The sequence below is a fragment of the Homarus americanus genome, unplaced genomic scaffold, assembly GCF_018991925.1.
Source record: "Homarus americanus isolate GMGI-L3 unplaced genomic scaffold, GMGI_Hamer_2.0 scaffold36033, whole genome shotgun sequence".
Lineage (NCBI taxonomy): Eukaryota > Metazoa > Arthropoda > Malacostraca > Decapoda > Nephropidae > Homarus > Homarus americanus.
The window spans coordinates 65,177-81,275 of NW_024716072.1; the positions used below are offsets into that span (position 1 = coordinate 65,177).

At 44.9% G+C, this 16,099-nt stretch overlaps 1 protein-coding gene across 1 annotated transcript; it reads left to right on the forward strand.

The window, feature by feature from the left end:
* Positions 1-8,375: 8,375 nt before the first annotated feature.
* On the forward strand, positions 8,376-9,095 carry LOC121858022 (extensin-1-like). The gene has a single exon (XM_042354262.1). It carries the CDS (start codon positions 8,376-8,378, stop codon positions 9,093-9,095), a length of 720 nt encoding a protein of 239 aa, XP_042210196.1.
* Positions 9,096-16,099: the final 7,004 nt, after the last annotated feature.

Consider the following 16,099-nt stretch of genomic DNA (forward strand, 5'->3'; position numbering starts at 1 on the left):
CTGTTAACAAGCTCACATCGTATACCTGGTCAGCATACGAGGATGTGAGGGAGGCGGGGAGGCATGGAGGGAGGTGCGGAGGCAGGGGGAGGCAGGGAAGAAGAGTGCAGCAGGTGGAAGAGAGGCAGCAGATGGAAGGGAAGACAAGGGAAGGGGAGGCAGGATGGAAAGGGGATGCAGCTGGAGAGGTGGGAGTTGAGCTGGGGAAAGGTACAGCAGGGGAGCGAGGATAGGTGGATGCCAACTGAGAGAGGCAGAGATGTTAGGAGAATAGCAAGTGTAGGGATGGGTTGGAAGTTGAAGGGCGGATTAAGGGGCAGTGGAAGGAGGGAAGGCAGGAGGAGGTGAGGGATGGGAGGGAGCTGCAGGGGGAGCAGGGAAAAGCAAGAGGAGGTGAGGCTGGAGGAAAGGGGTAAACTAACGGGCAGGAGTAGGAGGGAGGCAGGGTAAGAGAGGGAGGGCAGGGAAGAGAGGAGAGGGGCAGGTAAAAGGCAGCAGGTAAGAGAGGAAGGGGCAGGAGAAGGGAGGCAGGGGAAGGAAGAGGGGATGGGCAGGGTAAGAGAGGAGAGGGCAGGGTAAAGAAGGGGCAGGGTAAGAGAGGAAGGGCAGGGGTAAGAGAAGGGAGGGCAGGGTAAGAGAGGGATGGGCAGGGGTAGAGGAGGGCAGGGGTGCAGGGGGGAGGGAGGGGGCAAGGGGGAGGCAGATAGGGGAGGGGCAGGATAAGAGAGGGGGATGTGGGGTAAGGGGAGGGCAGGATAAGAGGGGCATTATAAGAGACTGGAGGGCAGGGTAGATGAGGGAGGGCAGGGTATGTGAGGGGCAGGTTAAGAGGGGGAGGGGCAGGGTGAGGAGGGCAGGAGTAAGAGGGAGGGAGTGCAAGAGATGGGAGGGCATTGTAGAGAGGGAGATGTAGGAGTAAAAGGGAGGGCAGGGTAAGGGGAGGGGCAGGGTAAGAGGGGGAGGTGCAGTGATGGGATAGAAACAGAGTAAGCAAAGTCCAGTGTAAATCAAGTAAGAAGTGGACAGTATTATATCTATATACTAAATGACTATTTTTTAGTTTTATTTATTTATTTTTATTTATTTTGTGTGTGTGTGTGTGTGTGTGTGTGTGTTGTAATAATAATAATAATAATTAACGGTTTATTGAAAAGTTCTGCAGCCCGAAGGCTGAAAATATACATTGGACATAAATGACTTATTACATACATTGGTGGTTTAACAAAAGCCTTCAAGAGAAAGGTAAAGACATAGTGAACATACAGATTAATGTAGGTGTTGAACAGAAAAACGTAGTGTAGTAACCCCCAGATGGTGTTAGGAGGGACCTCACGTGGTGTAGTAGTCCCTCACAGATGGTGTTATGAGGGGCCTCACGTGGTGTAGTAATTCCCTCACAGATGGTGTTATGAGGGCCTCACGTGGTGTAGTAATTCCCTCACAGATGGTGTTATGAGGGGCCTCACGTGGTGTAGTAATTCCCTCACAGATGGTGTTATGAGGGGCCTCACGTGGTGTAGTAATTCCCTCACAGATGGTGTTATGAGGGGCCTCGTGGTGTGTATTCCCTCAGATGGTGTTATGAGGGCCTCACGTGGTGTATTCCCTCACAGATGGTGTTATGAGGGGCCTCGTGGTGTAATTCCCTCACATATGGTGTTATGAGGCCTCACGTGGTGTAACTCCTTCATATGGTGTTATGAGGGGCCTCACGTGGTGTAGTAATTCCCTCACAGATGGGGTTATATAGTGAGGTGGTTAGGCCTTCCTATCGTAGACAGATTAACACATCGCTGGTGTGTGTGTGTAATAATAATAATATAATAATAATTAACGGTTTATTGAAAAGTTGCAGCCCGAAGGCTGAAAATATACATTGGGCATAAATGACATACATACATTGGTGGTTTCAAAAGCCTTCATTAGAAGGTGAAGGAACATACAGTGAACATACAGATTAATGTAGGTGTTGAACAGCAAACTCGTAGTGTAGTAACTCCCTCCCAGATGGTGTTATGAGGGGCTCCGTGTGTAGTAACTCCCTCCCAGATGGTGTTATGAGGGACCTCACGTGGTGTAGTAGTTCCCTCACAGATGGTGTTATGAGGGGCCTCACGTGGTGTAGTAATTCCCTCACAGATGGTGTTATGAGGGGCCTCACGTGGTGTAGTAATTCCCTCACAGATGGTGTTATGAGGGGCCTCACGTGGTGTAGTAATTCCCTCACAGATGGTGTTATGAGGGGCCTCTCGTGGTGTAGTAATTCCCTCACAGATGGTGTTATGAGGGGCCTCACGTGGTGTAGTAATTCCCTCACAGATGGTGTTATCAGGGGCCTCACGTGGTGTAGTAACTCCTTCACATATGGTGTTATGAGGGGCCTCACGTGGTGTAGTAATTCCCTCACAGATGGTGTTATATGAGTGAGGTGTGGTTCCAGGCCTTCCTATCGTAGACGGATTAACACATCGCTGGTAGTTGGGTCTCACAGGCCGTTATCACTGGGTACCTGGGACCTCACTGTGTGAAAGGTCAACTTGGGTACCACTGTTACTGTTGAGTTGTTCTCACTGACTTAAGCACTGTTCACCACTGTTCACCTCTGTTTGACACTGGTTCCATTTCTTTCCTAAATGAAATAGTAACTTCTGGCGTGAACTTGTTGATATTCCGGTGGGGAGGAGGGTTCAGGGGAGGGAGTTGGTATGGGCCAACATAACAGTTGACCTGGCTGCTCTGAGAGGAGCGCCAGGTACGTCTTGACCCTTGACCCTTCGGTGTGTGTGTGTGTGTGTGTGTGTGTTCCTTCTACTTCACGCAACTGTATGTCATTCACTAATAAACTTTACCTCATTCACCTGTCATTCATTAATAACCTACCTCATTCATTCGACTTGTTACTACACTCTATACCCCTCCCTCACACTATCTCCCTCCATCACCCTCTCTCCCCTCCCTCTCACTCCCCTCCCTCTCATTCCCCTCCCTCCATCCGTCTCTCCTTCCACGTCAGTAGGTCAGTCTTGCCTTTGGCCTCATGATGACCTCCTGAGTGGTGTGTGGGTGGAGACACTCTGTCCCTCTCAAGTACAATCCTCTTCTGCTTTACTAACTCCTACTTCATCCCACTCAGTCCGACTTCACTCCATTCAGTGATACTTAATCCCACTCATTACTACTTATTCCCACTCAGCACTACTATCCCCAATCCATCTTCACCTCACTTCACCCTACCCTAGTCCCCACTCCATCCTGCTCTACCCCACTCCCTACCTTCACCCTCTTATTCCATCTTTCCTCCAGCACGGTCAGTAGTATGTACACACGCCCCCCCTCCTCCTTCTCCTCCTCATGCAGGATACTTCAAGGCCTCATGCGGTGAATAGAATGACGTGTTTCTTTCATTAACTCTTCTTTTCACACCTGGACTGTGGTTGAGAGAGAGAGAGAGAGAGGTAATTAAAAAAAAATGAGATAACAAACTCCAGCAAGTCTTCCCTACCTTCCTGAGTTCCTCCCACCAACACCACAGGAGGGAGAGGCAGTAACATACAGTACAGTTACACTAGCAGTCTTTGGCAGTACCACGGAGACTCAGCACACCCAGGTATACCCAAGTCTCTTATTCAACTCAACTTAACGTAACCTAACCTAACCTAACCATCGAGACTTATCATAAAACGAGACACCATTATGTTCACTCTCCTGGAGCTGCAACTCGTCCCTCCAGCTACACACTATCAGGGATTTTTATTTGAGTTTCATTTTTCTCTCCTCAAAAATAACGTAAAGAAAGTCGCTGGTTATGTAAGGAAAAAATACAGTTTTATGTTAAAATTCTCGGGTGGGTAATTATGTTTTTTAAAAGTAAATTGCTCTTGGACAAACTCTTATTACAGGCTCTTTGGTCGACTCATGTTCACATTGAAGTCTATGTTTATCTTTCTACATTCACACCAGTTTCAGGATCACCAATTTATTTCACTGAAGCTATCTGGGAGTTCAGGTCAGCTTAGGTTAACATTAGGGTGGTTAATCTTAAGCTAGGGGTCTAATCTTCAGTTGATCCCAATTTTTAGAGTTTTCCGGTTATCCAGTAAAGACCAACTCATAAAAAATGGAAACATAGAAAGAGGTAATAAAACAGACAGGGACCACACACACACATACACACTGAAAAAAACACATTATGTCACCGTAAAAACTTTCCCGATGTGTTTCACTTATCTGTGACTTGTAACTCACCCCAAGACAAATGGTGGAGCTTCTCACAGACTGACGGGTGGTGGAGGGAGGGACACACCCACCACCACCCTAGGGAGGAGACCATAAGGGGTTCCAGACGCTAGACGACACCCGGGGAGGAGGAGGAGGAGGAGGAGTAGGAGGATCTGACAGTGGTCGAGACAGAGTATGAGACAAGGGACGGATCGAGACGGTGGTGATTCGCGAGACAAAGTCGAGTTAAAGGTCGAAGCTGAGGTTAAGTTAGGGGTGAGGGGAAGATTTATACAGACAGGATGTTGATCAATGTGTCGAGATAATAGTTGAGTAAATAGTGAGTTACGAGATTTATTTAGATACATGAGTCGAGACGCTGGTTGAGTCAACAATGGGTCACAGAATAAGGTCAGGGATTCAAGCAAAAGTTCATCCAAGAGCCAAAACAACGCCCGAATACATACAAAGTTAGAAAACCATTCAAGACAAGAGGAAAAAATGGTGATACATGAGTCGAGACAATAACTGAGACAGTTGAGTTAGAGGTTTATACAAGGAGTGAGACAGTGATTGATACAGCAGTCAGGACGATGGATGAGACTGTGCAAAGCTCACGATTCATACAAAGGTTAATACACACTACGAGGAAGTAAACATCGTGCTCGGACAAAGTGACAAAGGTTATAAATTTCATCGGCAAATTCCTCGCTCGAACATGCCTTTTAATACAGAAATTCCTGTCAGATGATTAAAACATTTGAGTAGGGGAACACAGCCATTAGAATGAGGCTTGAATATTTTGTCTACATAATGTGATTAACCTAAACCAGGTGTGTGTGTGTGTGAGTGTGTATGGAAGTTTTTCTATCATACATAACCTTCCTTCCTTTCTTGGAAAGGAATTACAAAATGAAATTCCAATAAGTATACCTGGTATATAATTTGGACGTTACAAATAATACCATTCTTTTTTCCAATTAGCTCATAGAAAGGAATCTTAACATTGAATTCCAATATTTGTATGATAGGTAAGTCTACTTATATTAAAAACAGAAGAGTCATCTACGAAATCTTGGAACTTTTAAGTAGACAAACCGAAAACTTCTCGTATTATTCAGTCATATGTTCCGTAAAGGCTCACCCACCAGGCTGGGCGGTGCTGTACTGTACACCTTGGTGGTCATGTTCCCTGATCGAGACAAAGTGAAGGCAGGGTCGAGACACAGGTTGACACTAGGTCAAGACCAGCTTTTAGAGCAAGAGTTTGGGGCCAGAGACTAGCCGAGTCATTTTACGCTGATTATCGAGTCATGATCACGTCGCTACAATGGCCGTCCCAATATGAACATATAAGGAGGGGTTATTGGAAGGTGTGTGTGGGGGGGGTGAGGTGGGATGGGGATGAAGGTGTGAGGATTAAGATGAGGGTTGGGTGGGTGGAGGGTGGGGTTGAGGAGGGGTATTTTAGGACCGATTTTGGGCGTGTCCTGTTTACATTTTAGGAGGGGTGGCCTCGTGATCTCTGCTGGAGGAGACTTAAACTGGTTAAGAGAAGGGAGGGACGAGGAGGCCACGCCATTTTTCATCATACTGTACCTCCGGCCGTCCTGCACAAACGATTCTTGGAAAAAAGTCACCTAACCTAACACTAACCAAGCCAAAATTGGGATCGTCTTTTTTTTATTTTGACTTTTCCGGCCACCGTACAAACAACACCCACACAGACCAAGAAGCATAACATTTTCGAAACTCTATGGTGAATATATCTCAGGTGCTCAGTCTTATAGAGTAAGACTGAAAAAAATAAAGACTTACAACTCTCTCTCTCTCTCTCTCTCTCTCTCTCTCTCTCTCTCTCTCTCTCTCAATTACACAAACCTATCCACCCAATAAGTTTCTTCTGACTAAACAACAATAAAACTGCAACACACCACAGTGGCGAGACAGTATACTCAGTACACAATATTAACAACATTTCATCTCTGGCAGTCTTCATTTACCGCAACATTAAGAGATTTCAAGCTCGGTAGTTCTTATGCTTTATTCACCTGTGGTTTTAACACACGATACTTGAAGGTGAGTGAAAATTAATGAGAGATAAAATTAGCTTTTTCCTTATACGTAAACCTGAATAAAATAGAATAATATTTATTTATCATTAACATACAATATCCTCGTATAGCTATACAGTAATAATAATAATAGTAATGATAATAATAACAGTAATGATAATAAAAAAGTAATAATAATAATAGTAATGCTAATGATAACAGTAATAATAATAATAATAATAATAATAATAATAATAATAATAATAATAATAATAATAATAATAATAATAATAGAAAAAAAAAATATATATATATAATATTGGAATGTCTTAGGTTAGTTTAGGGTAGGGTAGGTGACTTATCCTTGTGCCACCATATCTAACAGTAGGTATAGGCTACCCATTACATATTTTATTTTACTATTACTACAGATACTATATTATCATCCTAAATACAATACACCCAGCTATGAAGAGAGAGAGAGAGAGAGAGAGAGAGAGAGAGAGAGAGAGAGAGAGAGAGAGAGAGATAAAAATATAGTTTAGATAGACTGGACAGAATGAATTATAGGCAGATAGAAAGACGGATATTTATAGGTTAAACTGGATGGATATGTTGACAGTGGTTCCAGATGGACGGTATGAGTATATAAACAAGTAAGTCGATATAACCCAAGACTCTTGTTAAAAGCTTTCGTCTGCCATTAGATCCAGAGGCTGTTGTCGTCTTAGGATTAGATGAGTCAACTGCCAGGGTCACGAGGCATTGAGCTTAAGGCTTCTAGAGTTTCTTTACAACAGACAACTTTTAAGATTTTTTGTGAGTCACTCAGCCACACTGTGAGTAACACGGGTGATGGAGCTCCAGGAGGGGAGTGGCTGGCCCCTCCCTGGCCCAGGGGTCAGGCAGGTCACCCAAGGTTACGTCGGCGGTGACTGGTCAAATGGGTACCAATCTTAATAGTCCTTAACCTAACCATTAGGGGTCAATCCTAATAAGCCTTAGCCCTAACCATTAGGGCTGGGGGCCACTTTTGGTGAGTTCTTGTGTAATCTTTAGGATTGGGGTCAGACCTGATAGTCTCTAACCTAGCTATTAGGATTCGGATTATGTATCAGTGATCCTAAACTCGAGTGGTAGGGTTAGGTTATGTTGGGGTTACACTAAGTTAAGTTAGATTAAGTTTGGTTAGATTCGGTTAGGTTAGGTCGGGGCTCATTTCGACGAGCAGGACGTGGCGCCATAAGTTAGTGTAGGAGGTGGAGGACTCTGCACACACGTCACCCGACCCCCAGGATCCCCCAGGTCAAAGTCCTGTAAGCCACCATAGGTCCACCACTACATTGGTCTACCTCTACACTGGTCCACCTCTACACTGGTCCACCTCTCCACTTGTCTACCTCTACATGGTCTACCTCTACACTGGTCCACCTCTACACTGGTCCACCTCTACACTGGTCCACCTCTACACTGGTCTACCTCTACACTGGTCCACCTCTACACTGGTCCACCTCCACACTGGTCTACCTCTCTCTGATCCACCTCTACATTGGTCCCACCTCTACATTGGTCCACCTCAACATTGGTCCCACCTCTACACTGGTCCTACCTCTACTGGTCTACCTCTACACTGGTCTACCTCCTACTCTGATCCACCTCTACATTGGTCCACCTCTACATTGGTCCACCTCAACATTAATCACCTCTACATTGGTCTACCTCTACACTGGTCTACCCTCTACACTGGTCTCCTCTACTGCTGGTCTACCTCAACACTGGTCTACCTCAACACTGGTCTACCTCTACACTGGTCTACCTCAACACTGGTCTACTACACTGGTCTACCTCTACACTGGTCTACCTCTACTGGTCTCCTCTACACTGGTCTGCCTCAACACTGGTCTCCTCAACACTGGTCTCTACATTGGTCCACTACATTGGTCCACCTCTATACTGGTCACCTCTACCTGGTCCTCTCACTGGTCCACCTCTACACTGGTCTACCTCTGCTCTGATCACCTCCACATTGGTCCACCCTCTGCCTGGTCCACCTCTATACTGGTCCACCTCTACATTGGTCACCTCTACATTGGTCTACCTCACATGGTCCCACCTCCACTGGTCCACCACTGGCTCTACTCTGTTACCACTCTACTCTGGTCCACCTCTACATTAGTCCACCTCTACACTGGTCCACCTCTACACTGGTTCACCTCTACACTGGTCTACCTCTACTCTGATCCACCTCTACATTGGTCCACCTCTATTGGTCCCTCTACATTGGTCCTCTACATTGGTCTCACCTCTACACTGGTCTACCTCTACACTGGTCTACCTCTCACTGGTCTACCTCTACACTGGTCCACCTCTACACTGGTCCACCTCTACACTGGTCTACCTCTACTGGTCCACCTCACTGGTCCACCTCTACACTGGTCTACCTCTACTCTGATCCACCTCTACATTGGTCCACCTCTACATTGGTCCTCAACATTGGTCCACCTCTACACTGGTCCCACCTCTACACTGGTCTACCTCTACACTGGTCTACCTCCAACACTGGTCTGCCTCAACACTGGTCCCACCTCTACACTGGTCTACCTCTACATTGGTCCACCTCTACATTGGTCCACCTCTATACTGGTCCACCTCTACACTGGTCCACCTCTACACTGGTCCACCTCAACACTGGTTCACCTCTACATTGGCTTACCTCTACACTGGTCTACCTCTACACTGGTCCACCTCTACACTGGTCCACCTCTACACTGGTCCACCTCGGCACTGGTGTACCTTGAATGCCTCTCACGCAAATTTGAATAACAAAGTGTGCGGCCAGACATACTGCCTCACATTCCTGTACTGTACTCACGCAGTTGAGAATAAGTAACCCTTTATGTATAGAACTAAACAAATAATTTATTTGAAATACTCTGTAACATTCAGTGCCATAATATCCTGTAATCCTTTTGCGCTACCGCTCACAGGATGAATATGGGATGCACAATAAACTAGCCGCTGTAAGAGGCAAAATTAAAATTAAAAATTAATCTGCACTCTTTGTTGTCGTGTACCTACAGGAACACTCTTGTTGTTGTGTACCATAACAAGACACTCTCTTGTTGTGCCATAACAGAGACACTCTTGTTGTTATGTGTACCATAACAGAGACACTCTTGTTGTGTGCCATAACAGGGAACACTCTTGTTGTTGTGTGCCATAACAGGAGACACTCTTGTTGTGTGCCATAACAGAGACACTCTTGTTGTGTACCATAAACAGGGGCCTCTTGTTGTTGTATGCCATGTAGAGACACTCTTGACATGCATAACAGAGACACTCTTGTTGTGTACCATAACAGGAGACACTCTTGTTATGTACCATAACAGAGACACACTCTTGTTGTGTGCCATAACAGAACATCTTGTTGTTGTATGCCATAACAGAGACACTCTTGTTGTGTACCATGAGAGACACTCTTGGTGTCATGTGCCATAACAGAGATTTACTCTTGTTGTGTACCATATGGGAACACTCTTGTTGTTGTGTGCCATAACCAGAGACGCTCTTGTTGTTGTGTACTATAGCAGGGAGCTACTCTTGTTGTGTGCCATAACAGAGACACTCTTGTTGTTGTGTGCCATAACGGGGAACACTCTTGTTGTGTACCATAACAGAGACACTCTTGTTGTCGTGTACCCTGCTAGAGACACTCTTGTTTGTTATGTACCATAACAGAACACTCTTGTTGTTGTGTACCATAACAGAGACCTCTTGTTATGTACTATAACAGAACACTCTTATTTAATGTGCCCCATAGAGACACTCTTGTTGTGTGCCATAACAGAACTTCCTCTTGTTGACATGTGCCATAACAGAGACACTCTTGTTGTGTGCCATAACAGAGACACTCTTGTTGTGTGCATAGCAGGGCTTGCTTTCTTGTTGTTGTGCATGCCATAAGCAGGGGGCTACTCTTGTTGTTGTGTGCCATAACAGAGACACTCTTGTTGTGTGCCATGTGGGGAACCTCTGTGTGTGCCATAACAGGGCTCTGTTGTTGTGTGCCATAAGCAGACACACTCTTGTTATGTGCCATAACAGAGACACTGCTGTTGTGTGCCATAACAGAGACACTCTTGTTGTGTGCCATAACAGAGACACTCTTGTTGTTGTGTGCCATAACAGAGACACTCTTTGTTGTATGCCATAACAGAGCACTCTTGTTGTTGCTGTGCCATAACAGAACACTCTTGTTGTTGTATTACCATAACAGGGGGCTTCTCTTGTTGTGCCATAACAGAGACACTCTTGTTGTTACATGTGCCATAACAGAGACACTCTTGTTGTGTGCCATAACAGAGACACTCTTGTTGTTGTGCCATAACAGAACACTCTTGTTGGCCTGTAACAGAGACATATTTGTTGTTGTGTGCCTGTAGAACACTCCATTGTAGCCTGCATAGAGTCACTCTTGTGTACCATAACAGAGACCTCTTGTTGTGTGCCATAACAATTTGTCTTGTTGTGTGCATAAGCAGAGACACTCTTGTTGTTGTGTACATAACAGACACTCTTGTTGTTGTGTGCATAACAGAGACCTCTTGTTGTGTGCCATAACTTAGAGACACTCTTGTTGTTGTGTGCCTGCTTAGAGACTTGCTCTTGTTGTGTACCATAGCAGAGACCTCTTGTTGTGTACCATAACAGAGTCATACTTGTTGTTGTGTGCCATAGCAGAGACACTCTTGTTGTTGTGTGCCATAGAGACACTCTTGTCGTACCATAACAGGGCACTCTTGTTGTGTACCATAACAGAGTCACTCTTGTTGTTGTGTGCCATAACAGGGCCACTCTTGTTGTTGTGTGCCATAACAAGACCCTCTTGTTGTTGTGTGCCATAACAGAACACTTTCTGTCAGTGTGCCTGCTGAGAGACACTTTCTTGTTGTGTACCATGGCACGAGAACACTTTCTTTATTTGTGGCCTGCTCTTGTTGTGTACCATAGAGTCACTCTTGTTGTTGTATGCCATAACAGAACACTCTTGTTGTGTACCGCAGTCCTCTTGTGGTGTGCCATAACAGAGACACTCTTATTTGTGTACCATAACAGAGACACTCTTGTTATGTACCATAACAGAGTCCATCTTGTTGTTCATATAACAGAGACACTCTTATTGTGTACCATAACAGAACTGCTCTTGTTGTACCATAACAATTATCTTATTTATTTGTGTGCCGCCGCGAAGACACTCTTGTTATTATTACCATAACAGAACACTCTTGTCGTGTACGCAACAGAGACCTCTTATTTGTCATATAACAGAACACTCTTGTTGTGCCATAACAGGGGGCTACTCTTGTTGTACACCAAACAGAACACTAACCATTTGTTGTGTGCACACTCTTGTTTATTGTGCCATAACGAAGTCACTCTTGTTGTGTACCATAACAGAGACACTATTGTTGTTGTGTGCATAGAGATTTTCTTATTTGTGTACCATATGACTGCTCTTGTTGTGTGCCATAACAGAGACACTCTTGTTGTGTACCACTGGCAGGCTTTTCTTGTTGTGTGCCATAACAGAGACACTCTTGTTGTGTGCATAACAGAGACTCTTGTTGTGTACCGCAAGACACTCTTGTTGTGTGCCATAACTGGGGAGCCTCTTGCATTGTTGTGTGCAGCAGAGACACTCTTGTTGTTGTGTACCTGCTGAGACACTCTTATTTGTTGTGTACCATAACAGGGCCTTTCTTGTTGTATATAACAGGAACTTACTCTTGTTGTGCCATAACAGAGACACTATTGTTGTTGTGTGTGTACCATAACAGGGCCTCTTGTGTGTGCCATAACAGAGACACCCTCTTGTTGTGTGTACCATAACAGAGACACTCTTGTTGTTGTGTGCCATAACAGAGACACTCTTGTTGTGTGCCATAACAGAGACACTCTTGTTGTTGTGTGCCATAACAGAGACACTCTTGGTGTGTACCATAACAGAAGACACTCACAGTAATATATAACAGAGACACTCTTGTTGTTGTGTGCCATAACAGAGACACTCTTGTTGTGTGCCATAACAGGGGGCTGCTCTTGTTGTTGTGCCCTGCCAGGGGCCTCTGTTGTGTACCATAACAAGAGACTGTGTGTGCTGCCATAACAGAGAGACACTTATTTAATGTGCATAACAGGGCACTCTTGTTGTGTACCATAACAGGGGAACACTCTTGTTGTTGTGTACCATAGCCAGAGACACTCTTGTTGTGTACCATAACAGAGACACTCTTGTTGTGTACCATAACAGAGACCTCTTGTTGTTGTGTACCATAACAGAGACACTCTTGTTGTTGTGTGCCATAACAGAACCCCTCCCCATTGTTGTGTACCACTGCCAGGGAGACACTCTTGTTGTTTATTGCAACAGACATCTTGTTGTTGTCCAATATATAACAGAGACACTCTTGTTGTACCATAACAGAACTCTTGTTGTTGTGTGCCATAACAGGACACTCTTGTTGTTGTGTGCCATAACAGAGACACTCTTGTTGTGTGCCATAGCAGGGGGCACTCTTGTTTGTGTGCCATAACAGGACATCTTGTTGTTGTGTGCCATAAACAGGGGGCGCTCTTTGTTGTTGTGTTACTATAACAGGACACTCCTTGTTGTTTAATGCCATGTAGAGACACTCTTGTTGTGTGCCATAACAGAGATGCTCTTGTTTGTGTGCCATAACAGAGACTGCTCTTGTTGTGCCATAACCAGGGGCTGCTCTTTTGTTGTGTGCCTTGCATGAGACACTCTTGTTGTGTGCATAACAGGGGCCTCTTGTTGTGCCATAACAGAGACACTCTTGTTGTTGTGTACCATAACAGAATTGCTCTTGTTGTGTGCCTTAGGACACTGTTGTGTGCCATAAGCAGAACTCTGTGTGTGCCATAGCAAGAGACACTCCTTGTTGTTGTGTGCCACTGTGAAGACACTCTTGTTGTGTACCCGCAAGAGTTACTCTTTTGTTGTTGTGTACCTGTGAGACACTCTTGTTATTATTGCCATAACGAGGGCTGCTCTTGTTGTGTGCATAACAGAGACACTCTTGTTGTTGTGTACCATAACAGAACCTCTTGTTGTGTGCCATAGCAGAACATCTGTTTGTTGTGTGCCATAACAGAGACTTGCTCTTGTTGTGTGCCATAACAGAACACTCTTGTTGTGTGCCATAACAGGAACACTCTTGTTGTTGTGTGCCATAACAGAGACACTCTTGTTGTTGTGTGCCATAGAGACACTCTTTGTTGTGTACCATAGCAAGACACTCTTGTTGTTGTGTACCATAACAGAGAGACACTCTTGTTGTTGTGTGCCATAACAGAGACACTCTTGTTGTGTCTATATAACAGAAACACTCTTGTTGTACATGTATAACAGAGACACTCTTGTTGTGTGCCATAACAGAGACACTCTTGTTGTTGTGTACCATAGCAAGAAGTTACTCTTGTTGTGTACCATGGCTGGGAACGCTCTTGTTGTGTACCTATAGGGAATACTATTGTTGTTGTGTACCATAGCAGAGACCTCTTGTTGTGTACCATAACAGAACACTCTTGTTGTGTGTACTGCATAACAGAGACACTCTTGTTGTGTGCCATGCTGGGGGCCTTTTTCTTTGTTGTGCCGCACACAGGGGCCTCTTGTCGTCTTCCCTCTTTCAGGGGCCTCTTGTTGTGTACCATAACAGAATCCTCTTGTTGTGTGCCATAACAGGGAACCTTACTCTGTGTTGTGTACCATAGCAGAGACACTCTTGTTGTGTGCCATAACAGGGGAACTGCTCTTGTTGTGCTATAACAGGGAACACTCTTGTTGTGTGCCATAACAGAACACTTTCTGTGTGCCTATAAACAGAGACACTCTTGTTGTATGCCATAACAAGAACTTACTTTGTTGTGTACCATAACAAGGGCCTCTTATTTATTTGTGTACCATAACAGAGACACTCTTGTTGTGTACCATAACAGAGACACTTTCTTGTTGTGTACCACCAACAGAAATTTGCTCTTGTTGTGTACCTGCTTAGCAGAACACTCTTGTTGTGTGCCATAACCAGAGACGCGCTCTTGTTGTGTGCCATAACAGAGACACTCTTGTTGTTGTGTACCCATAACAGAGACACTACTTGTTGTTGTGTACCACAGAGACACTCAGTGTGTGCCATAGCAGGGAGACACTCTTGTTGTGTGCCATAACAGAGACACTCTTGTTGTGTGCCATAGCAGAGACACACTTTCTTGTTGTGTACCATAACAGAGACACTCTTGTTGTGTGCCATAACAGGGCTTACTCTTGTTGTGTACCATAGAGACACCTCTTATTCGTGTACCATAACAGAGGTCACTCTTGTTGTGTACCATAACAGAGACACTCTTGTTGTGTGCCATAACAGAACACTCTTGTTGTGTACCATAACAGAGACACTCTTGTTGTTGTGTACCATAACAGAACTTATGTGTGTGCCATAACAGAGACACACTCTTATTTGCAGGGCACTCTTATTTGTGTACATAACAGAGACACTCTTGTTGTTGTGCACTGCTGAGAGAGACACTCTTGTTGTGTGCCATAACAGAGACACTCTTGTTGTTGTGTGCCATAACAGGGGAGACACTTTCTTGTTGTGTGCCATAACAGAGACACTCTTGTTGTGTACCATAACAGAGACACTCTTGTTGTTGTGTACCATAACAGAGACGCACTCTTGTTGTTGTGTGCCATAACAGAGACACTCTTGTTGTGTGCACTGCAGGCCTCTTGGTAGTAATGCCATAACAGAGACACTCTTGTTGTTGTGTACCATAGCTGGGCCACCCCTCTGGTGCTATTGCCATAACAGAGACACTCTTGTTGTGTGCCATAACAGGGCCACTCTTGTTGTGTACATAACAGAGACGCACTTTCACCCATTTGTTGTGTACCATAACAAGCACTCTTGTTGTTGTGTACCATAACAGGGGCTGCTCTTGTTGTGTACCATAGCAGAGACACTTTCTTGTTGTGTGCCATGGCAGACACTCTTGTTGTTGTGTGCCATAACAGAGACTACTCTTGTTGTTGTGTACTATAACAGAGACACTCTTGTTGTGTGCCATAACAGAGACTTACTCTTGTTGTTGTACCTGTAGAACACTCTTGTTGTTGTGTACCACTGGGGCACTCTTGTTGTTGTGTACCATAACAGGGAGCACTCTTGTTGTGCCATAACAGAGAGACTTATACATGTGTACCACTGCATGAGAACACTCTTCTTTGTTGTGTGCCATAACAGGAGTCACTCTTGTTGTGTACCATAACAGAGAACACTCTTGTTGTTGTGTGCCATAACGAGACACTCTTGTTGTTGTATGCCATAACAGAGACACTCTTGTTGTGTACCATAACAGAGACGCACTCCTTGTTGTGTGCCATAACAGAGACACTCTTGTTGTGTGCCATGTAGAGACACTCTTGTTGTTGTGTGCCTGGCAGGGAGCCTCTTGTTGTGTGCCTGTAGAGACACTCTTGTTGTGTACCATAACCAGGAACCCACTCTGTGTGTATATAACAGAGACACTCTTGTTGTGTGCAACAGTGTCTTGTTGTGTACCCCATAGCAGAGACACTCTTGTGTTAATGTGCCTGTAGAGACACTCTTGTTGTGTACCTGTAGAGACACTCTTGTTGTTGTGTACTGTAACAGAGACACTCTTGTTGTTGTGTGCCTGTATGAGAGACACTCTTGTTGTTGACCTATAACAGAATTTTTCTTGTTGTGTGCCATGAGAACTTA

Excerpts from the sequence above, each read along its gene's own strand:
- LOC121858022 (XM_042354262.1), top strand. The coding sequence starts at position 8,376 with ATGGTCCCACCTCCACTGGTCCACCACTGGCTCTACTCTGTTACCACT.